General features: G+C 37.0%; 1 protein-coding gene across 1 annotated transcript in view; it reads right to left on the bottom strand.

Moving 5' to 3' along the window:
- DPYD (dihydropyrimidine dehydrogenase) overlaps positions 1–26,689 on the bottom strand; it is a 318,162-nt gene that overhangs the window by 53,123 nt on the left and 238,350 nt on the right. Inside the window, exon 19 of the mRNA XM_065742081.1 lies at positions 7,630–7,772. Within this exon, the coding sequence (XP_065598153.1) occupies positions 7,630–7,772 (143 nt within the window). The remainder of the gene's footprint in view (positions 1–7,629; positions 7,773–26,689) is intronic.

Genomic DNA, 26,689 nt, shown 5'->3' on the forward strand with positions numbered 1-26,689 from the left:
TACTGGATCCCAAGAGAAACTTTGTCTACAATAGAACTACAAAGCAAGTCTAAAACTACAAAGCAAGCTTTGTGACTGAGAGCAACCTGTGCTGAATCAAACAATTTACCTGCAATTTCTTACACTCTTAACCAAGTCTTCTTTGAAGAATCATTTCCATGTCACTTCTAATTTGTAAACTACTTAGCAAAAATCACTTGATGCCAATTCACACCGTGACCTTTTATCTGTAAGGAGGACTGGTATGTGCTTGTTCAGAAAGAGGTAGTGTGAATCCACACTAGTAGTGTGCATTCACATTAAAAATAGAAACAGCGATGGAAAGAGAAACAGTACTGTGGATCCTTAGGATGTGGAAGTAGAGACAGAGCTGCCAAAGCAATTCATATCTGCATATCTTCAATCCTGATGTCACAGAGCTGCCAGACCTGGAGTGGACACCTGGATAGAGAGGGGAAGGGGAAACTCAGTGTCCCCAGTTGTGAGAGCAAGGAATAAATCCTCTGCGGGGGCTGGGAACAACTGCCATAGAACAACATTTGAGTTGATGCTCCATTGAGACCTAATTGTTACTAAATAATTGTTACCATTCAGTGATAGTTAAACCTATTCTGGACGAGGATCCATTATGAGGATGACAAATAGCAATTGTTACGGAATGAGCTTGAATTCAGTCTTACAAGTTTATCAAATAACAATCCTAGCTATGCAGACCTCATTTACTAGCTGGTGAACTGAGCAGAAAGGAAAGCTAATGGATAAATCCCTTAAGTAGATCTAAACAAAATGTAAAACTACTGCAAAACCGCACAAAATAAAAGGCATCATTAGATTAGCATTCAGGCTGGAACTTTATGACTTGATGATTTGAATACTGTAACTTTTCATTGAAAGCAGCAAAACGATGTAAGTAAATTATCAATAATGAAAACCTCTTCTAACCTAGTATTTTTACCTATGACCAAAGAACTTTCTAGAACTTTTTTTTGTCTGAGAAATTCAGATTTCACTGAAAGGAATTCTCACCAGCAATTAGCAATTTCCATTCTGAATATATGTAACAGTGCGAGCGTGGCAGTCCTCTAATGACTTTTTTTAATTAACAAAGAAAGAGAGATAGTTGAGAACAGGTTGAGTTTCTCTAATTAGAAGTGAGCAAAGAAAAAAGCAGAAAATAATGAAATGTTTATTAGAAGGATCACTGTATGTATCTCTGTCCCACTCCTCTCTTCCAGATACCTTTTTCTTTTGATTTTATTTCGACATGTTCAAACGGCACTTTGTTCCCTCTTTTGTTTCTCCATGTACTTCAAATTTCAGCTCTGCAAAGAAGGGCCACTCCATTCAGTGCCACGTCCATTGAAGACTTTTTTTAAGCGTGCAGCTCTGTGAGCAGCAGAGCTAATGATACCTGGCTTCCAGCAGGTCTATGTCTCCTGGTTGGGTTCTCTGACGTCTAATAAGGTGTGACTGCCAATTAAAGCCTTTCCTGTGGCTGACACAGCCTTGGCAGTGCTGTCCCATGTGGATTCTCAGAGGTCTAATGGAGGTGAGCCTATAGTGTGATCATTCTTACAGTGTAGGAATGCAAGTACATACTCTACACTCACTGACTTTTCCATTTTCCAAAAACTTGTTCTAGTAAAATAATTTCTATCTTCTGCCAGATTTCAAATAAAAGGACTGCAAAGTTCAAATGTGTCTGAGTATACTCAAAAAGTTGTACAAACACACTGAGCTTCTTTGGGAACACAGGCTTTATCATTTTTTAAAACTCTGCTTCTATCTGAGGCAACTCTTACCTAAGTCAAAAGATTTACATGTGAAAGGCATGTTTGTCTTAAGTGGCATTTTGTTTCCTTAAAATTATTGGTAGATGTAAAGAGTCATTTCTTGAATCTATCTGACTCTCAGTCCTACAGCTCTGGTGGCCTGCACTGCATCCAACAATCTATTCATTGGTGACCTGCTTTGTACAGGTTTTGTTCTTCTATCCTGAGCCATGGCCTGCATCAGAAAGCACGCATTGCCAAGTGGTGCCGAAGCACACCTGTTTTCTGTCACCATAGGCAGCAGAGCTGTTTGTCACAAACCTTCCTGCCAACATGATGAAAAGCCTCTGTTCCCCAATGCAGTGTATGGTGGCAGGGGCTTGTGGGGTAGGCAGGAAAAACCCAGCTGCACAGACTGTGCCCTGTGAGTGGGACCTGTAGCCCATGACCTGACTTCACTCTCTCCACACAGATCAGAGATAATACACAAGGAATCACTGAGCCCTTCCTCTGCATTCAACGTTACTGCTTTTCATCACACAAGATCTTTCATCACAAGATGAAATAGCTTTCAAGCGTCACTGGTAGAAATTTAACTTGAAATTCCAAAACAGCAGGCCTGCTCTGCTGCTGCCCTGTACCATCACCCCTGTGATTTTCACTGCTTAGTCTTTCATCCACCATATTACTAAATGGCATAAGCAATAATTTCTGGATGAGACATTTTTGGCCACAGCTAGTCCTCATCTCAGTATTACCGTCTTCACTGACTTGAGCAAACACCAAGATGGGCTTAAAAAAACACTAATTAAGTGCATAGAGAACCAGCTTTCTGCTTCACATTCTGTAGCCATTGAACACATGGTAAAATTGCATCAGGGACTTTAAGACAAAATAAAAAAATAAAATTGGGAAAAAATGTGGTAAATTATTACAGAAAGCATTCACTTCTGAGATTTTGTGTTTGGATTTTTTTTGCTTGGGGATGAGAAAATGATAGCATCTAAATATTAAAATAGGACATAATGTTTATGTCACGGCCTTCTTTTTCATATTATTTTAAAGATTACATTTTCAAAGCCTAGCTTGTATTTTTTTGACACTGAGTGCACTTCGTATCGCATGGAAAGGTTCCTTGCAGGGTTTCACTTTTACACAAATACAATAACACTGCTCTCTCAGTGTTCATGTCCTACTATTCTGTGATGGGAAAGCTTGTTTATTCATACATAAAGGGCCATTCCTCTATTATAAAATCTCCTGCTAAATATGTCAGTAAAAAACCTGCTGAAGAAAAAAATAATAATCTAACTGTCTCAATTCCCTTGATACTCTGGCTCCAAAGAGGTACCAACAAGAAATCACCTTGAAAATGTTACAAAAAATACAAGCAGTCTCATAAAAACAACCATGTTCCACACTGGGGGCAGATTTTATCTCGCAGAAGCCCAAAATGTCCCTAGTGGTTACTTATCTAGAAAATACATTCAGAAGGGGTTTTGCTCTTGGTCAGATCCCTGAGGACCCACTCAGAGCTGGCAGTGGGCAGGAGAGGAGGGCACAGGCGGAGCAAGCCTCATACAGCTGCCTCAGGGCATGGGCATTCCCATTGCACTCCCTGCCTGTGAGAAGAAATCCTGGTGCAAGGAGTGTGCAGGAGCATGCACTGTCTTGCTGCACTGCTGCAGTGCCTTCACTCAGCCCTGATCCAGCTGGATGCCATGGTGGAATTGGAGCAGGGCTCAGGGTAGTACTGATGGCTGCCCTCTGCCAGGTGGGACCACAGATGCAGCACTAAATTGATGGATCTTCAATTTTGGACATGTAGAGAGCCTCAAAGACATAATTGCAGGAGAAACCTGTCCACCATTTTATAACAGAAATTTGCTTGAAAAGAAACACATATTCTTTTCAAGTTAATGACTAATATTTGAAATTAACAAAAGTATTCTATACTGGAATATAACATGAAAAGACTCTGCCATGAAAAGTGTATACTTCAGAAAGTACCCCTTTGTTCTACCTTCTTCTTTTTTTTTTTTTTTTTTTGTTAGAGCTGCTAGAAATAATGACTACAGAATCTCTTTCAACAAAAGGTCATTTATGTCAATGGACAGAACACAGAGGATCAGATCACCTGCGGTAATTGCAAATTAATGCTCTACTGCTAATGCATTAACTACACAATATTGATCTACAATTGAATCATACAGGCTACTATGAAGTGATTTTTACTTTAATATTTTTATGCTTTTATTGCTTTTTCCATAATGCGTTTTCTCTTTCCACCGGAATTTTCTATAATTGTCTCTATTTTTAATTTCCTACAGTGAGATGACTTTGAAAAATGTATGTCTGCTTCAAAGCCTTGTAAAAATCTGGCAAACCATCAATGTGACATGCTAAATCACATACATGACGCAAAAGATGCAAAAAATCCAATGTACATCTTATTTTGATTAATTGCAGCTATAAAAAAAAATCTCACTTACAGAAAAAAAAACCACAAAAAAACCCAACATATTTCAGCCTACTGGAAGCCTATCGTAATGAACTGTACATCAAAAAGTTGCAGCTAGACCTCTCTGGAGCTTTGTGTATGTGAGGAATGCAGGATTGGATAAAGGAGTATATGACAGATAAAGTTATTTTTTTATTCCCTGCTTGTACTGAAAAGGAGTTGGGGATTTGGGTGTCTTACAAAAAACTACCATCCTAAGGAATCACCTGAAAAATGACAGAAAGGTTCCAGCAGTTTACTGAAATACGTTTAAAAAAGTGTTGCCTCTTTCCCCCCACTGTATCATAATGCTGAACAATAAAGATAAATTACCATATGAAACTTCAATTCCAAGTTATCCAAATACAATGATCCAGTGTGCTTTTGATATCTGATGCAAAACTTCCTTACATATGAACATTTTGCCAGTAGCAGCACTAAAATGCTGCTCTCTGTCATCTAAGGCTGGGGATAGAACACACAGTGAATGCTGAAACCCTTTCCCAGAACCATTCCCTAACATACCTGATCAATACCAGTTGAGGCGGATAGAGTACATATCAAAATATGGGTTCATCACCTGACTCCTGACTTGCATTCCCATGTACGACAAATTTGTAAATGGAAAATTAACTATTTCCATTTTGTTAACAGAAAATAAATGCATGAATTTAAAAAAAAAAAAGCAAAAAAATAAAACAGTGGAGAACTGATCACAGGTGAAATAGCTGCAGAGGTGAATCTGATCTTGGTTTTAATGGAGGTACATTTATTATTCATTAACCCCTTCACTAAGAGATACACCACATGGCAATTAAATCAACTCACACAAAGCCTTTGTATTTTCCTTGCTTCTGAACATCATCCTCTCATGGCAGAGAAGACACTGGACTCTTCTCCAGGAAAAACAAAGGGAAGCCAATGGCCATAGAAGCACTGCCATCCTGGGCTCCCTAGCTGTACTCTGCAGATGGATCACTGCTATCTTGCTGCTTAATTGTATCAGACAGAATGTGTTTAAATGCTGGATGAACTGACATTGTGCACCCCATTAAAATACTGCTGACAAGGGCACATCCACACACTGCTTTTTGTAACAAGGTGGTAGTAGATGGGCCAGTGGGTGCACTCAGGTTTTTTGCTAGAAGCAGGTGAGGAGACTGCTCTCACTTGACACAGCTGAATGCAGAATGCACACCCATGCTGCGAAAGCCCTGGCTGTTTGCTTTGTGCTTCTAGACCAGTCTATCACTTTCGCTAAGAAAGCAGAAGCGACCTGTCAAAGCAACAGGAGTTTTCACTGTTCAAGACAAAAGAACTGAGGCATTTGGTACCAAGGACATTTAAGAGAGAAACTGGGATTCGAGGAAAAGTGTACTAGCCAGCTATTTGTATGACCTTGTCGTCAAAGATAACTTGCTTCAAAGATAACTTGTGAAGATGAGGTTGCCTTCTTCTGTTTATCATGAAGTATCTTGCCTGAGCAGCAAATGGATGTTTCAGTCTAGTCCCAGCAAAGTGTATTCCTTGTATAAATGTCTATAGAAATTACCTGTTTCCCTCTCTTGTCCATTTGCCTTTCCTTAGATCAGAGAAATTTATGGCATACTCACAATCTTGCATGACATTTTCTAAAGACTTATTTTTAAATAAATGTAATTGAACTAGTTCAGACCCTTATATACACAGCACTTTTAGAATCCATTTATCTCAGATAAGTTAAAATGACTCCCTTACTTCAGTGAAACAAAAATAAGCCACTCAAACTGAGGATGAGTTTGATCTAGAGGAGTTTTAAATCAGTTCTAGAGCTGATTAAACTGGTGAAGTCTGGATACAGCAGGAGGTTTTTCATCATCTCTGGGAAAGGTCAGTTGGAAAGAGAAATTATTCTCTGAAGTGTAGAATACCAGTATTGATCAATTTCTGGAAGCTAGTTCCAGGGAACTTAACTATTAATTAATATAAAATTATAATAGGTTATCTAAAGGGGAGCTAGAGAAAAGAAGGAGACAGGCTTTTTTAGCAGGGTCTGCAGTTATAGAACAAGGGGAATAGGCTTTACGCTCAAAAAGAGTAGATTTAGATTAGATAAAAATAAAAGATCTTTTAGAATGAGGGTGGTGAGGCACTGGAACAGGTTACCTAGTGTTGCAGTTGATGCCTTGTCCCTGGAGACTTTCAAGGGCAATCTGATCTAGCTGTGGTGTCCCTGTTCACTTCAGGGGAGTTGGATTAGATGGCTCTCAGAGGTCTATTCCAACTCTAAGGATTCGAGGGCTCTATGAACTATCTGGGTATTCTTGTCATAAAACAAAATGACCATTGTTCCATTACCAATGGGACAAACTAGAAGAAAATTTAAAACAAAACAAAAGAGCTACACATTCTAGCTAAAGGAAACATGCATAAATGACATTTTAAAACTTCCTTTTTAGTCATCTTAAAGTAGATGTAGTAGAGGTAGAACAGAAAGCTATTCTACTATGTGTAGTTGAGATCATGTAACATTGTAGCTGACAAAGTCATCAAAACTGCAGCTCTATTAGCAATAACAAGTAAAATACATAGCACTAGAAACATTCCCTTGCCAATCCTACTTTTTTGTTGACAAATGCTGTTCTGTAATTTGTATCATTACTTAGTACTTACATTGAAGAAGCTTTTGGAACACTGTGTAAAAAAGGTAGATCTTTTGTTTGTGTTTGTTCATGGGAAAAATAGTTAGAAGCATTCTCAAAAAAAAAAAAAAAAACCCTTAAAAATAGGAAATAGAATTAACAAAGCTAAAAGTAAAAAATCTATAGAATAGGAGCTGTCTTCCACTTCAGCTGGTGTCCACATTAACAGGCAAGATTCCTTTCCACAACAGGGGCAACCTAACTAAGCCAGTTTGTTCAGGGCTTCACAGCAACCTATCAGGCAGTGTAAACATCTTCAACCACTGTGTGCAATCCAAAACCGTACTCAATACAATGACCTTCAGTGACAGCACCATATGCAGGAGGTACAGCTCTGCACCTTTCGTTACGATAAGCATGCTTAAGAGGCACAGATTCCCAGACTAAGAAATGTTACTTTAAACTGACTTCCAGTGGGACTCAAGTAATGGTTTTTCACATACTTTTCTCCTTGAAAAAGCTCTTAGTGGAAGACAAAAAACAAGAATAAAGGAAGGTTGGTATTGTAGCATCCAAAGTCTTCTTTTGGAATGTCTTTTAGCTTGAAACATGCCAAAAACTTGAAAACTGCTTTCAATTATTTAAAAAGACAGCTACGGTAATATTTGAAAGGAAGATACATTATAGTTTTAATTAAAGTTATTTTAAATTTAACGTTTTAAGGAAAAAAAGATACCTGTAAAACAGAAGCTCCACTGTGCAGAAACTGGAGCCCGCTTTCAGCAGAATCAATGCCTCCAGTTGCTAGGATGGGAAATCCTGGAAGAGCACGGGCTATAGCAGACACTGCACGGAGAGCGATGGGCCTAATAGCATTTCCTACAGAAAAATAGAATGTTATGTTAGCAACATCAGAACACTACCAGTGTAATTTACTCATCCCTCATGGTAGAAAAATCAGAAAATAACATTTAATTATGAGACGGAGAGGTTATATTAATTGGAAAATGGTATGAACTGGGCTTCGAGTGGGATCAGTGCTTGTGAAGCATTATGAACTTGGGTGAAATAAACAAAATTGCAATAAAGATTTGGAAAACACTGCAAAGCTGCACAGCATTTTAGCTGTTACTTGTAACAAAGCTTGGCAATATCTGATACAGAAAGCAGTATTTTACCATACACTGTAGACAGAGATCTATGCTTTTACATAAAGAATCAGGTTGACTTTTTGAACGTGTATGTTGCACAAGTAAGAGAAAAAATCCCAGTTATTTATGCCTGACTAAAAATTGTTTAAAAGCACCATTTCACTGCACTTGACACTTCATCTGTCATTTAATATGTTTTCCCTTTGAATGGTTGTAGATTTGGATAATCCTTTAAGTAAGACCCCTTTAACTATTAACATGACAGTCAGAAGCTCAAAAGAGTAAATTCATTTATGGTTGAATCTCCATGACCACAGCTTACATTTTTCAAATGTTATATAGAGGCTGAGTCAGACAACTCTCTGCTACATTTAGAGGAATTATGATTAAAGTCCCAATACATCTGCTTTGGCTACAGCCTATTGATGGTATGCAACTATTTTAAATACTCATGTAGATGCTGCTTGCTAATTGATGGATGACGTAGGCAGTTGATACATTTAGCTATTTATTTTTAGTCTATTTTGGATTTCTCTGGAAAAATTCTGTGTTCTCAAAAATTCTACATAATGTAGATAATTTTTAGGATTATTTTATGTTATCATTGGGAAACAACGCTTTAGTGTAAGGGGGGGGATACATTATTGTTAGAGGAACTGGCTGGCAGCCAACATACACAAGGAAATGGCAATGTACTGAGTCAGGTAACTTGGGGAAATGCTGCAATATAAAATACTTCTGAACATTTGTCATGGGTATTGTTATAACCTTTAAAGATTTAACCTTCTAGAAGGGCAAATAACCAAAGGGTAAAAAAGAAAACCAATGCAATGAACACAGCAAGTGTAAGAAGTAACCACAATCAAGAAGTGCAGGAAAAGAACAAATATAAACCATTGCATCACAACTCTGATTAAATACCTGACAAGTGTCCTAAGTTTTTTGTTTTTCCAGACAAAACCTCCATCTCCAACCCAGCTGATCTCTGCTGACATCCTTTCTCTACCCCTTCTGAAGCAGAAACACCATTCCAGATGGATTTTTAATCTAAGAAAATCTTTACCAAAAATAAGTACTCACTTAAAAGTACTCACTGAGCCCAACACCTATGCTACCTCCAGTGTCCCTGCTGGCTCTTCATCTCAAGCAGAGTATTACTAATCCCTTTGAAGGATCTACTGTCAGCTGAGGATTCTGCTCTCTAGGAGCAACCTTTGCCGTGCTCGTGCATCAGCAAAACTCCCCATGGGTCAATGAGCAGAATGATCCCACACACAAGTTCAGGTCATAAAATCTGTCATGATCTGTTTTAAATAGAACAGCTGTGCCTCCATTTAGTAAGGGAGATGGCTTGTCAAGGTACATTTCCATAGCAAAAAATGGAAATTTTGTCAGTCATTTAAAATACTTTGCTCACATGGCCTCTTACAACTTTCCACAGCCCTTCACTGCAACTCTAACAGACAACACTGACTTAACAGGTGATTCTGGCCTGTCAGTATTATGCACATTCACATTCAAAAGTTCAGCTAAGCAGTCTCTATCAGCACCTGCCCTGTATTCAACACAAAATTACCTTCTTTAACAATGGTATCTTCTTTTTGCTTAGGCAGACACTCTTCTCTATTGCTGACCTGCTATCAGGACACATGACATGTACTCCAGTGCTCACGACAGTGATCAGGAGTACTCATGGGCTTTACACAAATACTTCTTGCTGTTTTAACAGAGGCTACGTGGGGATATGATTTTCAGTGTATAAACTGCAATTTTCTTAAATGGGCAGCCTATCCCAACATGTCCTATCATTAAGTTTTTTGGGGGATACTAGAGCCTATTTCATGAAAAGTAAAAATCTAACAAAAAATGCCTATAAGGAATCTAAGTATATAGCAAAAAAGATCACAGAAAGGAGCTGGAGCTAAACAGGAACTTTGTTCTGGATGACAATGACTATTTGTCGTCATTTGAGCTAGATCGATTGTAAAGAGTTTGAAAGGAACAGAATGATTCCCAAAAAAAGGATGAATGCTAGTACCCAAACAGCAAATATTACAACAGAATTGATGGACCAGTCCTAGAGAAAGACCTGAGACAAAAAAAAATGTAACCTAGCTGTTACTTCTGATGGATATATTTGTAAAGTCTTTCAGAGGCCATACATGCTAAGACATATTCTACACAGCCAAGATCATTACAATAAACTCAATGAAAAACACCAGTTTGTGAAATTTTTCTGTGTTTGAAATCGAGGCTACAGATAAGTATCAGACTTGCTATACTGATTTCAGGCACTGGCACAGCTATTCCAGAATCTCACTGTGATGAGGCAGTTATTTTTCACAAAGGTGAAAGAATGCAGAAACTGCTAACTCTGGAATTATGTATGTACAGGGAAATATCTTCTCAATCTGCATGAGTTAAAAGCTGATATATAGATTGAGGGATGAAGGTTTATATCCTTTTAACCCCAATGTAACTCTAGGAGTTTGCATTCTATCAGTTTTTAAGTCTTATAGATCCTTGACCTAAATTATATCCTACAGAAAGACTGCCATAAGAAAACATTTACAGAATCTAATTGTTCCTTTTCCAGTCTTATTAAATTAGCCACCTTTTCACTTAGATGAAGATCTCTGTACCATGGTCAATGAAGAAAAAGGAACAAATAACAGTTTATTTAGATTTTCAGCACAATAGGTAATCAGAAAGACCTTCAGTCAGTCTAAAGAAATCAAGTACGTAATTTGACGAAGCCTAGCAGACATGACAAAGAAGCTTAGAATTTCTGAAGGAACATATACTTTTTAGTATTAGCTGCACTTGATATCCAAAACCTGAGTTATTACTTAACATTTGGTTATTAGTAAGTTAGTGAGAAATTGGTACAATCACAAAAGCATTCCATTCACCTTTAACTCAACTAAATGAATTTAAAAACACTTAGGAGTGCTTCTGATGAGCAGAAATAAGTGGCTTTACTGACAATCAAAATGTTGACTGAGGTGTCACCATTCATCTCCACATTTTTTTCTTTAGTAATTAAGTCTACAGAATAAAAAAAAAAAGCACAACAGAACACACAGTTATTCTCCTAGACATTTCTTGATCAACAGTTCAGGAATGTCCCGTGTACAATAAAAAGCACTGTTCTGGAATACAATGTGGTTTACTTGCCATAGCAGATTGTATTGCCTAGTGAAATGGTAAGAAAACCTTCAGATTACAGAAAAAAAAAAAAATGTAGCCAAGCCAATTTATCAAGAAACAAACAAACAGAAATAAAATAGGCAGTGAATTTGACCTCGAGTTTCTACATTCCTGCATTTTCATGAGAGTATCATAACAAGGCAATAGATTTCATTATAGAGATTTGTGGAGGAGCTTTTAAAAGTGAAATAAATGAGATATAATGCCAAATTTTAAAGGAGTTGTAAGTAGTGGTGTGATTTTGCAGTTATCTGATAAATCCAGTGGTATGTAAGAGGCTGGGATCCAAATACAAATATGTTTGAAACAGATCTCACATACCAAAAAATAAGCATCCACCACATATTCTGACATGTTGAGACTTGTGATTTCACTAGTTAAGCACCCATAGCTAGGAAAACTGATGGTATGATAGCAGTATTACTGATGCTACTAGATGCCAGATATGTCTAACATTTGCCTTGCTATAAAATAATGACATTTAATAAACAAAGTCAATTTATCCAAGCTGCAGACAAAGGGAAGAGATTTGAAAAAGGAAGAGAGAAAATTATGTGGTAGAGATGCTATGCCTTTTTATGCTGAACACTACTCTTTCAAGTCTCTCATTTGGAACAAATGCTGCTACATAAAGATTTAAGCAATGAAAAACTAATAATGCAGAAGTCCATGATCCTTTTTCTTGCTGTAAAACCAGGTAAGGTTTTGTTTGTTCCTTTTTGTTTTTCTTTGTATGTTTGTTTGAATAGATAGTCAGATTTTTCATGACTATCAGGGCGTAGAGGAAAGTCAAGAGGCAAAATACATTGTAAAGTAAAAACAGAATGTATGCCAGTCAAACACCTTGCCAAGTTCAGCACTGGTAGGCAGCACAGCCTTTGTCCTAAGGATCGCAAGCCGATGGCAAACTGATGAGAGATATTCTACAGGCTTATTTTTCTGATCATTTAAGTTTCCTTTGGTAAGTAAAAAGCATTTTACCAATGCCAGAATGCATGTTTTATCAAGACTTTGTGAGTCCATGGAGTCTCTGTAGGACTCAGAAGAGTTCACAAAATTGAGGCTTGAGAGCCAAACTTAAAACCTTCTTCAGTGAGAAACCTAGCATTAGCTTCAAGCAACACTGTAGCTTTGGAAGTTCTTGACCTCAGTGATTCACCCATGGGGAAAAAAATCATTCTCAGAAATCTTCAGTACTGGCCTACACTGTCACTGGCAATATTCTGCGCCAGTTTGGAAACTGAAGTCTTTAGGATAACTGTAATAACTCTAAATAGTTTATGTAAAAATGATCCACAACCAACAGAACTGAAGTGAATCAGGTCAGACTAATAACATGGTGCCTGAATCTTGAAAAAGTCTGAATGGTCTATATTAAACACTACAACTATAAAATGGACATATTTACAGGAAAAGAACAGTCTCACACATTTGGCATGCTTTGGTAAAAGCAAATATTGTTATCTATGGTTACTAAATGGAATAAAAAATAATTTGGATCATAATTCTCTCCATTCCATACACTGCAGAGTAAAACTTATTTTTAATTCGTATTGTATTATAGATTAATATCAAATTTAAACCACAAACTGTAAATACTGCAAAGAAATATAAGCTGTTATGAAAAGCAACATTATTTATGATAAAGAAATTACTGTTAAAATCAGCGCTACTAAAAAACAAAACAAAACACCACCACCACCAACAACAACAAAAAAACTACAACAGAATAATCTAGGCAATATCATTCTCCTTGTTTCTCTAAATTCATTCTCAGAAGACAGCTGATGCTGTTATCTCCCTGTCCCCTGACTGATAAAATTAATAGAGCTAATGACAACAGAAGCCAATGACTTCAAATACCAGATTTGAGTGAAAAAGCTTTACACAAGGGAATTGATCTGGGGAAGTTCAGGCATTGTAGATTATCAATTCAATCCTGCAGAAAGTAACTAGATAAGGAAATTTGAGGATCAGGTAATAAACACAGAAAACATAAATCTTTTGAAGACATTTCCTGCTAAATATGTGGGCGGCTTCATTCAGGTGATCTAAGTACTATATGTATATTTACTACCTGCATCTGTGAACGGTCAAGGGAAATGTACAGGATAGAAACAATTCATTTGCATGCCATTTCTTCTGATTGCGATTATTCTGTATGTTCTTTCTCTCTCCCACCTGTAGGTGGCCACCATAAGCTACACTTATCAAATAACTCATTAGCAGGGTTTTCAATACTGTCATATCCAGATAATTAGCAATTTATTTAAATAACCAATTTCTGTGGAAATAATTGCCATGGAATGCCCTGAACCTACTTTTTATAAACTATAATAAAAGTGTTAAGATAATCCCTGACATTTGCAAATGCCATTAGTTCACCTTTCCTTTTGATAGTGCTGTGGCATTATGTTTAAACAATTACCCGATAAGGCGGCAGTTTAATGAAACAGTGTAGCAGGCATATTCTTCAAAATGGCCAGTGAATGCATTTATGTAGGTTGCTCTGAAAGTAATGCCTCCTATTTATTTCCACGGTATTTACAACAGATACGAAGAGAAGAGCAACTGTATTTGGTAGAGAAAAATCTCAGCTACAAAACACTTTTTCTCAACATAGTCATTACCCCTAGCTGTTCATTTTCACCAGTGATGAAGAAGAGTCTGCATGCTACACTCATAAAAGTCTACATGGACATTCAGAATATGGCTTGCCTTTCACATTGCTGTTGGCACTGCTGAAGCACACCACCCTCCACCTCACTGAGTTCACATCCACTGTTTGGTCTCCATAAATATTCAGCAAGCATCAATGAATGTCAGTGGGTGCCATTTCTTTCCACATGGAGGAATTCAATTACACACTTCTGCTTCATATGCACTTGCATGTCAGGTGCCATTTTGTCTGATTGACCCTCTGCTGCCATCTGTCATAACAAAATGCAATGCAATACTGTTGAGGATGTTCAGCCTCTACTGCCATACCACCATCATCTGCCTCTGATGCCGTGGGCCAATATCAGAAAACAGGAGGCATTACTTCTGGAGCAACCCTCATTATTGCAGAAGTATATCCAATGAATAGACATTTAGAAGGAAAGATGATCCACAATGAGGTCCCAAAATAGGGCACTCAGTATTCAGTGCACTAAAATATACAGGATGTGCCCTAACAGCAAGTCTGTGATGGACCTCGCCAGAGCTCTGATGCTACACAGCCCAGTACGTCTGACTCAGCTTAGGACCAGGAGAAGACTTCTTTCACTGATCTTTACATCTTTTCACAACCTGATCAGTCCATTGCTACTTACACATTAATTGTTATTTGCCAACATCACTAACAATAATGCACAATTTATTTTGGCTCTGATTATTATCCACCAAAAACTATGACAAAACAGTAAGCTCTATCTTCAAATCAATGGCTGCCTAAGATTTCATTTTATTGATAATTTTTGAAAGGTCATACACGAACACCAACCCTTCCAAATCAATGGCAAAGGTTCTGGTGACCATAATACAGTAAGAATTTTACCCTAGGTCTTTAGAATAAAGTTAATAACTATAGATTAAAAACAATTTTTATTTCACTGCAGATTATGGCTCTAGCAACCACACTGACTGCCTGCATTCTATTCCTTTTTGTAAGCATATAATGACTACACATGGCATTTATGCACCAGGATGGTTTGTTAATATTTTCTCTGATAATTATTTCTCTCATATATACATATAGGTATATATTTATTTTATTTTTAATTCATTTCAATGCTTACTCCTCATTTGATTCTATTTGGAATATCCTAAGAACAGTAATAATAAAAGTACTGCTAATGACTGTGAGGTGTTCTCCCAGCATAACACAAGGAAAAAGATGTGAATTAGACCAGGATCAAAGAGAGATGAACTAAGAAATATGTCCACACTTACTAGACAAGACCATTGCAACCATCACAATATGACAAAGAAGTTCCTGATAAATTCTGCTGAAAGACATGTTTCACTCCAGCACACAGCAAGATTTCCTGCCCATTCACCCCAGCACAGAGGCAATTGTGTTTAACTCAAATTCTAGTAGAAGTGTTTGTGGCTGTTTACCCAGAAGCTTACAGATTTCAAAGGCATAGTTGCCCCTGTCAGCCTCAGAAGCAGCACTGCCTTTGTTTGAGATGGTTTTAACCTCCTCAACAAACAAGTACAGTGGTCAGCATGACCCTGGTGCCAGGAAGCGGGATGTGTGTGTGCCCAAGCATCTGCATGGGTACTTTAGTGCATACAGAACTCAGATCATACAAAGGTAATGTTGTACTTCTGAGTAAGGACACGGTGTCAGAGTGGTAACTGACTGCTGAGCAGGGTGTTGAGGCTTATTTTAAAGATAAAGACATTACTGAAAAAGGCAGTACAACCTTTGCAGCTTATCTACAAAACCTGAAGCACACCTTGTACTGCTCGATACCCATTGGTCTAGAAAGTCCCTTTCAGCAAGGGAAGCAGCATGTATCAAAGTATAGCAAACTAAAGAAACTAGGAATGCAAAAGGCTTAAATGAGTATTTCCTTTCCTCTTCACATAACCCTCTGTCATGGTTGTCTCCTGTGAGATGTATTTTATTTATTTCAACCGGTTGGTACTGCCCAGTAACACGTAATTTTATGTACGGACATACTTGTATCTATTTATATATACAATATCCTCAAAAATATATAAAAATCATGTTGAATGGCACAAACAAAAGTTTTGCTAAACAAATAACTTCAACTGAAAACATTGTGTTTGCAGGTGTAATAGCACCTGTCTATGCACACATCCGCCATATTATTATTGCATATCTATATAATCTACGTGAATATATATATATATACATGCACACTCAGTAGATATATTATTTCCATATTCACATATACATAAAACAGTGGATGACACATCCCCTGATAAAACCTGTTATTTCAACACTTCAAGTGAAAAGTGTTAAAATAAATGGCTCATCACATACCATGTGTTAAAATAAATGTTTATTTCAGCACTGTGTGTATCATAGCCATTTTTTCAACACTCCCCGTTTCTCAAGACTCACTCAACCAAAAGTAGGAGAACTGATAGTTATAGCTAAGGTACTTGAAGCACACAGTCTTAGTCACCTACTTGCCATAGGATGAGTAGGAAGTTATCTGACACTCTTTTTTCTGCTGGTAAAAAAGGGAAACTACCTACCTTGACTATTCATGGGGATCTGCATGTGTCTGCAAACAGGTGGGGTATGTCACCATTTGGAAAGAAAAATAGCCATACCAGAGTCTGCTGAGATATGTGGAAAACAAGCTGCTGCTATCAGTGTAGTGTTCAGAAAGGAAAGGAAACATGGCAGTTTCTGGCAATTTCATTTTGCAGCTTTTGGGTTCATCACAGAGTGATCTGGGCAGGTAGAGTCAGGTGAACAAGAATAAAAACCAGAGCTGCTCATAATGATGGCTGAAGGTGATATGGTGTTTGGTGATCAAATTACAGGCAAGGAGAAAACAACTGGAAAGAGTTTGTGGGAAAGATTGTCCAACTCTCAAGATTTGCCTTATTCATTTTAATACGTCATCTGCAGTACCTGGGGCAAATGCTTTTCAACTTCAGCTAGTTTCTGAAGTACCAATATAGTCATTGGGAACTTCATGTTAATATGCTAAAATGAGATCAGCATGTCAAATTTTTCCTACAAGCTGAGCTTGGGCACTACATTTATCGTGGTATTAAGGTAACATTATTTTATTTCTCTGTCCTGTTCTGGGAGGAAAGAACAAGAAACTCACATTCCCTAGCAGCTTCACTGGAGCTGGAGGGCACTGTACTTTTATAAAGCAGTTTCAGGAAGAGACACACCTAAGATGAGGGTGGAAAAATTTAAATTCCTTAGCAACATGCATAAATACTCAATAAACTACCAGTCCCATAAGAGCGTTATTTACAGTTAACTTGCTGCAATGTTTTATTATAACATTCCTCCTTTGAATAGCACAAAAAAAAAATGATTAGAGATTGCCTAGGCCTGAGCAAGACAGTGTGGCCTTAAGAAGATAACCACTTAGTGGGGGGGTTCTCATTTTTTTTCTTGTACATTTCCTTCACTGAAATAGCAGATCTGTGCGCTACTCTGGACACAGCGCAAATCCACAAACTAACACAAAGTTAGTGAAGACTTTGCAACCAGCACAGACTGTCAGAAGACTGCTTTGTATCCAGACAATGAAAGAATGAGACCACAGTTTCATCAAATCACAATTAAAGTCTCTGCCTCAAGTCAAGCCACCCCGCAGTGCTAGTTGCCTGCATTCAAACATTTCTCTCTCTGTAAAGTTATGTTTGTCCAGTGTCATATTTGTCAGATAAAACACTATAATCATTCTGTAGCAGAATAGTGTACAGCGCAATGAAATTCTGTAGAAATAAATAAATAAATGTTTTTTTTTTCACTCTTTCTTCAGATGTGATTTGTTCCAGAAAAAGGAGGTATCATCACTCCTTTGAAGGCACTGTAGGTTATGAGATTGGTCTCAGAAGCTGGCAACATGTAATAAAAGTGCTTTATTCCTAAACATCAATCAGTTTCAAGCGTGGCAGTTGCTCACAGAATGGTAATAATGGAAATATTCAGCTAATAACTACTGCAGACATTAAAACACTCTGACAGATGTGAAGTACTCATTACAAAACCAACACTTTCTTATAATTACAGCTTTATAACTAGGTACATAAGTTTCTAAATATTTAGTTCCTTACAATTCCATATTTTTCTAATGAAATTTGCATGACTATACTTTATTTTCTGTAAAAGAAAAGGGCCCTCCACCTCCACAGAGCGTCAATATCTTGGCATTAGCTGAGACCTTGGCTGTGAACAGTTGACAGTTGTAAAGAAAAACTTTTTCTTCCATTCCTTCTTTTTAATAGCCTTCACAGTTACAAGAGGTTTCATGCCACTTCTCTAGCTGAGAGTGTACAGTTAGCCAAACAGCTAATGTCTTAATGGAAAGTAAAATAATAGCATGTCCAGGCTGCATAAGCCATCCTCAGCATAAAGGAAACACAGACCTTATTTGCAGAGGCCTTTACTAGCTCTGGATTTATTATGAAGTGTTAGTAATTAAAACATGTTTATATCAGTCCTGCCTTTGTATCATCTATGCAACTCAGTGCCGATTTCAAAATGAAATTACACACCTGCATCTTAACACTGCTTTCTGCATTAATAAAAAATAACAACATTAATAGGCTTAAACACTCATTTGTTTTATGTATTCAGAGCAACATAAGGGGATGCTAGGGAATTTAGTGTGTTGCTCTGTCAGATCATTTTAATTGTTATCCAATGAGGGCAGCTCAGAGGGTGAGTAAGGGACTTAATTTATGTACTTACTCATCCCCTTGGCTTCCACTGAAGAAAAATGATAGTAGCACAGGCCTAAACTGCATTCACTGGTCTTCAGTGATCAAAGTAAAGGGCAATTAATACAAAGCCAGGGGCCCACGTGTTTGTTGATTTTAAGTACTGCTCAGAGCTGCAAGACTACCACTGAAAACAGACCAGCAATATTTGGCACTTATTCAGTGCCTATTAGGAGTGAATATCAAAATATCATACAAAGTTATAATATCTTTATCTCAAAAGAGAAAAGACCAGGAGACCAGGAGATGAAATGTGTGTGTGAACAGACAGAATTTCATCTGGAGAGAAGAAGCAGCATGCAGACCTCCTGGTTACAAATCCCTTGTACCAGGTCATCATATTGCCCTTTTCTCTAAAATTGTTGGTAATTTAAGGGATAGTATTTTACAGATAACCTCTCTAAATCAATTCAAGCAGGCTACTCTTAGAACTAAATTACATACTAATGTCCTAGACCTTGGTACTTCATTCTGTGCATTTTCATGGGTGAATTTTTATGCCCACTCAAGCTCAGAAGACTATCTGCTCACAGAAGAATATAGAACTGTTGTTGGCTCGTATCACCCACGGAGAATTATGTCCTCTTTCCTTCCTGTTTTCTATTTAATCTAAAAAAAACTTACCCAAAAATTGATTCAAGCTGTGGATGATAACTTTGAGTAAAACTGCCTCACTTCCTTGTCTTTGCTGACGCAGAATTATTAAGCATTCTTAAGGTTATTTTGAACAATCAATATATGCATGATAATGAAGAGATTCCATTTGCATGGGCTATCACTAGCACAATGCTATGTGTGGAGTGCTCAGAGAGGAAGACTCACAGAAGCATAAATGTTCCACAGGAAATTCTAACACATCTGCTCAGTGCTGAAAAGCCAGCATTTTAGTCCAAAGCACTAGAAAGCATAGACAAGTGCATTTTTGGAATCAAAACAAATGCTGCTAATTTAAGAAAATACTATGAAGCACACAAAGACTGTACAATGCCATATGTTGCACAATGCATCTGGTAATCAATTTAGTCCACATGCCAAATTTACTAGAAGCCTAAATAGGCTTAAGTTCTTTATTCATAAATTCAGAAAGTAAACCAGAAACATTATAAACATGCTGCACTTACAATCAGGGGGAAAAAAAAGTGGAATTTTCAGTTACATAATACAAATAAAAATTAATTTCCTAAATTATATCCCATAATAAATACATGCCCCAGCTTCACTTTTGATCAACAGCTTTTACAGCCTCACAGTTTTTGGACATGGTCTGTTACCCAGCATAAAAGATAAATGTGATTTTTAAATTATTTTACATTCAGTGTTTATTTCTGTGGTGGAGGTTTGAAGTCATGAAGGTTTTATGCTGTCTTTTGTGATTCCATTCACAACACATTACTGAAGATGTCAGCAAACACAGATGTACAAGAAACCTTGCATGTATTGCTGTCTTAAATCAAAGATGAATCCACACTTACAGTATTAAAAATACAATGAAAATCCCTAATGTAAGTGGAGAGTATTACCTATAAAGCTAAAACAAATGGAGTGGGATAATAGTTTTCAGACTTGGGTTACAGTGTCAATGCAGAGACTCGAGCTGTGTTACCCCACCAAGCCAGGTCTTGCTTGCCAGAGCATGCTTGTCAATATTAACTCCCAGGGAGCATGTCACGAGCCTTTACAAAAACTAGCTTAAATACAAAATACTATAGCAGCTGCTGTGATCCTTTTCCTAACACTGAGATTAAACTGCTGAAATTTGTTTTGAGCTTTTTAAACCAGAAAATGTCTGCCATATACCTACTGTAACAAGAATATGAGAAGCAGCATTAAGGGATTTCAATGCTGTTATTAGGGTTTATTAAAATACAGAAAAACACCAGATGCTTTACATTAGCTGACTGGAAGATATTTTAATGTTACCCTCACAAGTATCACTTTCTCCTGTGACATCAGAATATGAAATGGAGTATGCTAAAACCAGAAACATCTGTGTTTTTAGGAAAAAAAGTGCTATATGCACCAAAAAATTATGAATCATGTACTTGCCTAAAACATGTAGGCCCAAACTATCTAAAGCATTTGATGGGAGTACCCAAATTAGAAATACAAAAATCTGATGAAACCAACAGAGACAGAAAGGATCCCAGCCCTGAGAATATCCATCTCCTCCGTAGTGATGAGGCAGAAGAGTAAGAGCAGCCTATCAGACCCATGCCTGATTCCTAGGCTAAGTGGTGAATGAAGGTGTAAGCAATCTCTTCATTCTTTCAATAACCTTGATTGTATCAAGTAGAAGATACTCTTAAAATAATTCTTAGGAAGCCACCAGCTCCTCCTTGGAGATCTGAATTCTTCAAATCCCATTTTTTTGTAAGTTCTGAAGCTCTTTAAAAAAAAAAAAAAAACAAAAAAACATCTGATTTTAAATAGCCTCATCTGGTAACACCTTCTCTGAAAGTGCTCCTGACAAACGGAACTTATCAGGGACTAGAATAAGAAAGTTTATTTCAGTACTCCCTATTAAAATCTAAACAGCTACTAAACGGACATATATTCAAAAAGCAGTTAAAACGCTGCCAAAGCTGGTGTAATCAGTATACGGGCATCTTATTTAACATTAATGGTGTAAGCGTAACAGTATGTAACAGGGAGTAAGATTAGCTCAGTCCAGTCTAAATGTGGACTGGAGTAATCATACATACTTTTGAAATATAGTCTGTTACTCAGGAGGGCCATGAAACATATATAAGTAACCAGACACAACCATAACACAGTTAACTACATCCTCATTGGCAGGCCTGCTTGTGGAACAAATGACAGCTTTCTCTTCATTTTGAGCTGCCAGAAACAAAGTTTTTCACAGCATCAGCCTTATCTCTGTGCTGAATCAGATATGATACTGCAATTTTGTTCCCAGACCTCACTGGCAATAAGAACACCTTCCCTGAGCACCTTCCACATTTGCACCATGGATTTGTTCATCTCATTCTAAAACAGTGTGCACTACACTCAACAGTTCTCATTCAGCCCTCACTTAAACTAAATAATAGAGGCTAAATCCCTCATTCAGAGCATCCTTTGGGATTTAAAAAGGACTTAGCAAAGATGGTCATACATTACATGTTAATAGGGAAGACATTTGCAATTATCTGGCAACAAAGATATTGTAAATTGTTCATAAATTGGAAAAACAAATTACTACAGCAGATTTCCTAAAAGATTTTGTAGGAGATGTTTGTATATACTGTTTGTGAGCAGGATATTTGTATATCTCCTTTTCTGCAATGATGTACATGCATAAAAATATACATTAAAATACAGATCCTTTGACTACTATACATTTGTTGCATTCTATAGATAGGTAAAATAATAATAATAATAATAAAAAGATAGCTGTGACATAGTTTTATAATTTTTTTTTTCCACAATAACTCATGAGGGATAAAGTAATGCCACTGAAATACAAACTTGGGTTCCACTTAGTTGAACAAATCTGCTATAATTTGTGTTCTGTATTTTATACGTGAGGTTGACATGAAGATTTATTCGTCATTCTAGCAGGACACTGAAAATAGAGAATACTAGTAGGATTTAGATGAGTAAATATGTATTCACTACGGTGAGTTTATCATAAATCACAGCCATCCAGCACTGTGAAGGTTTCTCCTACATGGAAATGGGACAGCAGCAATAACTATTTGACTATGTCCTTTTGGCACAGCTGGATGTAAAGCAAAGCCCTGGGTTTACTTGTTCCAAAGATCTACTCCTCTTCCTCAAATTCCTCATATCTGATGTCAGAATGTCCTGCAACTGGATTAACCTAGGCAAGTGCAGTTTCATGTCACTGAAACCTTCTTTTCCTGATTCAATTCTAAAACTCATCAATCCAGGGTTTTATGATAGAAGCATAGTGAGAACCACAACATTCTCACAGTGATGCTTAAGACACTGGGGCTACCAAAGCTACTAAGTAAGGCAGAGGAGCCAGCATGCAGCATACAAGTTGGGGTGTGTCATCTGGTGCAGTGGTATCTCGAGACAGTAGTCAGTTGGCCTTCCTTGCTGTCCCACAGGAGTGAAGGATGAACAGCATGAAACTTCATGTTAACACGTTAAATAAGAAGTCACTTTACTACTTTTTTGTTAGCTTATTAGCTCATATTTTAACGTTAAATGTACTGCAAAATCTGTATTTTTCAACTAAATCAACCCTGCAGCTGATTCAGAAACAAAAGTAGCAGAAAAGGCAATTATGGGCCCTGCACAATCCAATATTGTGGTGGCTTCTACCACCAACGTATATTCACATAAATTTGGAACTGGTTTCCTTTGTCATGTCTTTCCTTCTGCTTCCTATACTGAAACTCTATAATAAAGTCTCATAACCTGTATTCACATCTGAATCCATTGCATAGCTAGTGCTGCAACAAAGTTTTACAACTCAAACTCTGCCAGCTAAAACAACCTTCTTGTGCTCTGGACCACGGTCATGCGTTTAACCACTTAGAATTACTGCTTCTATATAAAATGTTATTCAGTACTGCCTGCAGCAGTTAGAGCAGAAGGCTAAACCTATGTCTGACTTGCACTATTGCTGGAGACTAGCCAGCATGCCAGAGTCATCCTTCCAACCACTCACTGAGTAGCCACTGAGATATCACAGTTCCTGCAGGTTATGCACAGTTTTATAGTAAGCAAAACTTTCTACCAAGCTTAGAACCATTCTCTGAAAACAGATAAGCCTTTCCATCGTAGGAAAGACTGGAGAGTTATATTGCATGCAACCAGAGACTACAGACCTCATTCATGCTGCATTTGGTAATCAAAATACATTTTAATTATCTATGGAGAGAGGTGAGAAAGATCAGACTGAGAGAGCTGATGAGACTTACTAGTAAACAAACTCAGCAGTGAGAGTTTTCTCTATTTTTATCGTTTTAATTATTTTCTATTTGAAATTATTGGTAGTATTTTAATTTTTGTTTTAGAATAAACTGAAAAGTACTTAAATGGCAAGTATTTTTCCAATACATAATTCATTAGATTATTTAAATGATTATACTTAAATAATCTCCAAAATGAATTGTACTTATTATGAGAGAAATACGACTTTTTTTTTTCAGTACAGTGATCTCCTAAAGATACGACATGAAAATACCGAGAGATATTTTTGTGAGCAGTTGCTTAAAATTGGAAGAGCTGGTCAGAAGAGGAAAAGATAACATTCTCTCCTACACCTGACAGACACAGAAAGACAATCAACCATTGCTGACAAAAACTATGCCAATGAGTTCAGTCTTGATATTAACAGTCCTCATTGGGTCATAGTGTGCATGCAGTACATTCATCTCTACCCATTACTGCAAACAAGTTTAAATTCAAGTGTCTGTACTGTCAGCCTGCTTTAAAATGCTTTCATTTTTTCTCTTAATTCATCTATTCACTTCCACTCTTTGTTAATCAGACTATGTCTAAATGGGTAACTGCTCAAGCATTCTTTGCTTAACCATGGCAATCTCTACTATTATAGGAACTTTTTCAATCTTTTCTAGTTGCATCTAGTTGCATGCAGAATAAAACCACAAGCTATTTCACCCATGCTTAGACAAGCTAGGCCACAGTTATTCTCTCTCTCTCTTGTTTTTTTTTTTTTTTTTTTCTCACCATATTCCATCCAAGTAAAATGTACAGATTTATCTGAATCATCATCTGCATGAGTCTCTGGTTCATTAGGGTTTGAAATCCTAATGGTTATCTATTCAGAAAACAAAACAAAACACAAAACATTCTTTTGGGAAATTATTTCACATGGACATTTTACATATGATCTTTAATGTAAATGGCAAATCCTATGTGTTGAACAGCTCTGGTTTAAAATGAACCAAATTACAAGCTATTAAAGCAGCAGATATACCAGGCTGCATTTTAGAACACCGTACAGTCCAGCTAATGATGATTAGATAGTTTTCTAGGAGTTCTGAACAAATATAGTCTTTTAGTCTGAGAGCAATGCTGGACATTTCTGTCTGATGCTTGGGGATTCAGCCAACTAACAGATACATTTGGTGAAGAATCGCATTCTAGTCATGCCCTCCCTTCCTAATTTCCCTTTTCACTGTTTTGTCGTCTTTGCCTGTTCCTCAGGGAACTGAGTGATTGATAGCCTAATCCAATGACTGTATTACAGCTGCCTCAACTTGGACTCTTTTCCTTATCATTAGCAGTTAGCCTATGGTTAAATTCACAGCTCACTGCTTGGTACAGCCCCTGAGATTTAAGGGTCTGGCCTTTAGAAAATATTTAACATAAAATTGAAATCTTGACATACTGAGAATTCAGTTCTCTGCAAGGCTTCTTTAATTAATCCAATGTACTGTACCATTGTTCTATATGAGACTGTGACATTGTGAACTGTTACTGAAGCTCACAGAGATGTGTAATTCTAAATTAAACACTCACTTACATGTACCTACACTACATTTGTTTCCCAAGTACACGTGCATGAATGTGAAAATTTAAATGCAATTTATAGCAATAATAAAACACAAAACAATTACATTTCAGAAGTAAAGGCTGACTTTTCATTCATATCAAGCTCAGAATGACATTTTCTCAAAGTAAGAGGAGAAAACAGCTTTGCTTAAAACCTTTGTGTAAAGACCCACACTTCATTCTTTTTCAGGACTCATTTAATCTTTTGGCAAATGAAATCAATTACAATCATTTTTAATCAACTACAAACGGCACCTGTGCTAGAAGTGTAAAGTGTTTTCTTTGTGGGAAAGAAATTGGCTCAAAAAAATTAAATAGAGAGAAAATGTGCTTAGTTCTCTGACCCTATCTGGAAAATAATACTTATTTATAAATAGCTATGGGAAGGATGTAGACCTTGATCTATGCTGTAAACCTTTGCCCTACTTCCAGTCAGTCAATGAGCTGCAAGCTTCTATGAAAATGGCAGCTGAGTCCCAGATGAAAAATTATGCATCTCATAAACTGCTATTCTGCTGAAATGTCAAGCTATGGCAGGGCTGTACCTCAAACTCAGCACTTGGCATTTTCCTTCTGTCTGCTTTGTTGCCATGAAGCAAACATGAACAGTGAGGATTTGTGTAGGGCAGGTAGCAGGCGAGCTCCCTGTCAAAAATCTATTATTAGGGCTCTGATCTCTTCTGCACAGACCAGTGACGGCAGAACACTAAGAGAAATCAGACTGCTGCAAGGACACCACAGAAAACAGAGGACTCTTTATGAATACTGACATAATATATGCAAATAAGGGCTTTTAATGTCAGAGCTACATTTAAAAGAAATAATAAAACAAAAATTAAAATTGTACTATGACGTATGCTTGTGGGGTTTTTGTTCTCATCCAAGCTGCCTTATAAATATATGTTAATATAAATAGTATTTAACTCTCAGTAAATATTTACACCAAACAGAAGTTCATATGCACATATACATTTTGTTTTATTTCCAATGATGGGCAGCTTTTCATTCTCTCATAGTGAGGATGAAAAAGTCAAACAGAGCAGTCTCTGAGAGAACTGTGATTATGACAGTGAGTGCTCTTGGTTGTTGTTTTTTCCCCCACTTTTCTTTTAAAAGGCAGCTCTTAGTATAATATTATCAAATTTAACTCTTTCAGTATAAATCACACATTTTATAATATATGCCCATATTAATAATGCCAATTATTAATATAATGTATTTTAATTTATGAAATAACACCTGTAAATATTCTCTTAAAAGTCAGAAGTGCTGTTTGATGGAATTTTTTGTGTGTGTTTTGTTTTACTATTTTTTTTTAAGAGACAGCTTCATACTCACTTCAGAAGTAACTGAAATTGATCTCCTCTGCTAATGTTCAACAATCATATTTTTCCACTTTTAATTACGGTCTGCTTTCCAGCTATATTCTTTCTGACCTCTCTTGGGGTCAGCTATGAGGATAGGACACAGCTTTCTGAATCTCTCTTCTTTTGGAAAACATAC

The sequence above is a fragment of the Cyrtonyx montezumae genome, unplaced genomic scaffold, assembly GCF_038088225.1.
Source record: "Cyrtonyx montezumae isolate F1298 unplaced genomic scaffold, pur_monq_1.0 scaffold_1, whole genome shotgun sequence".
Taxonomy (NCBI): Eukaryota; Metazoa; Chordata; class Aves; order Galliformes; family Odontophoridae; genus Cyrtonyx; species Cyrtonyx montezumae.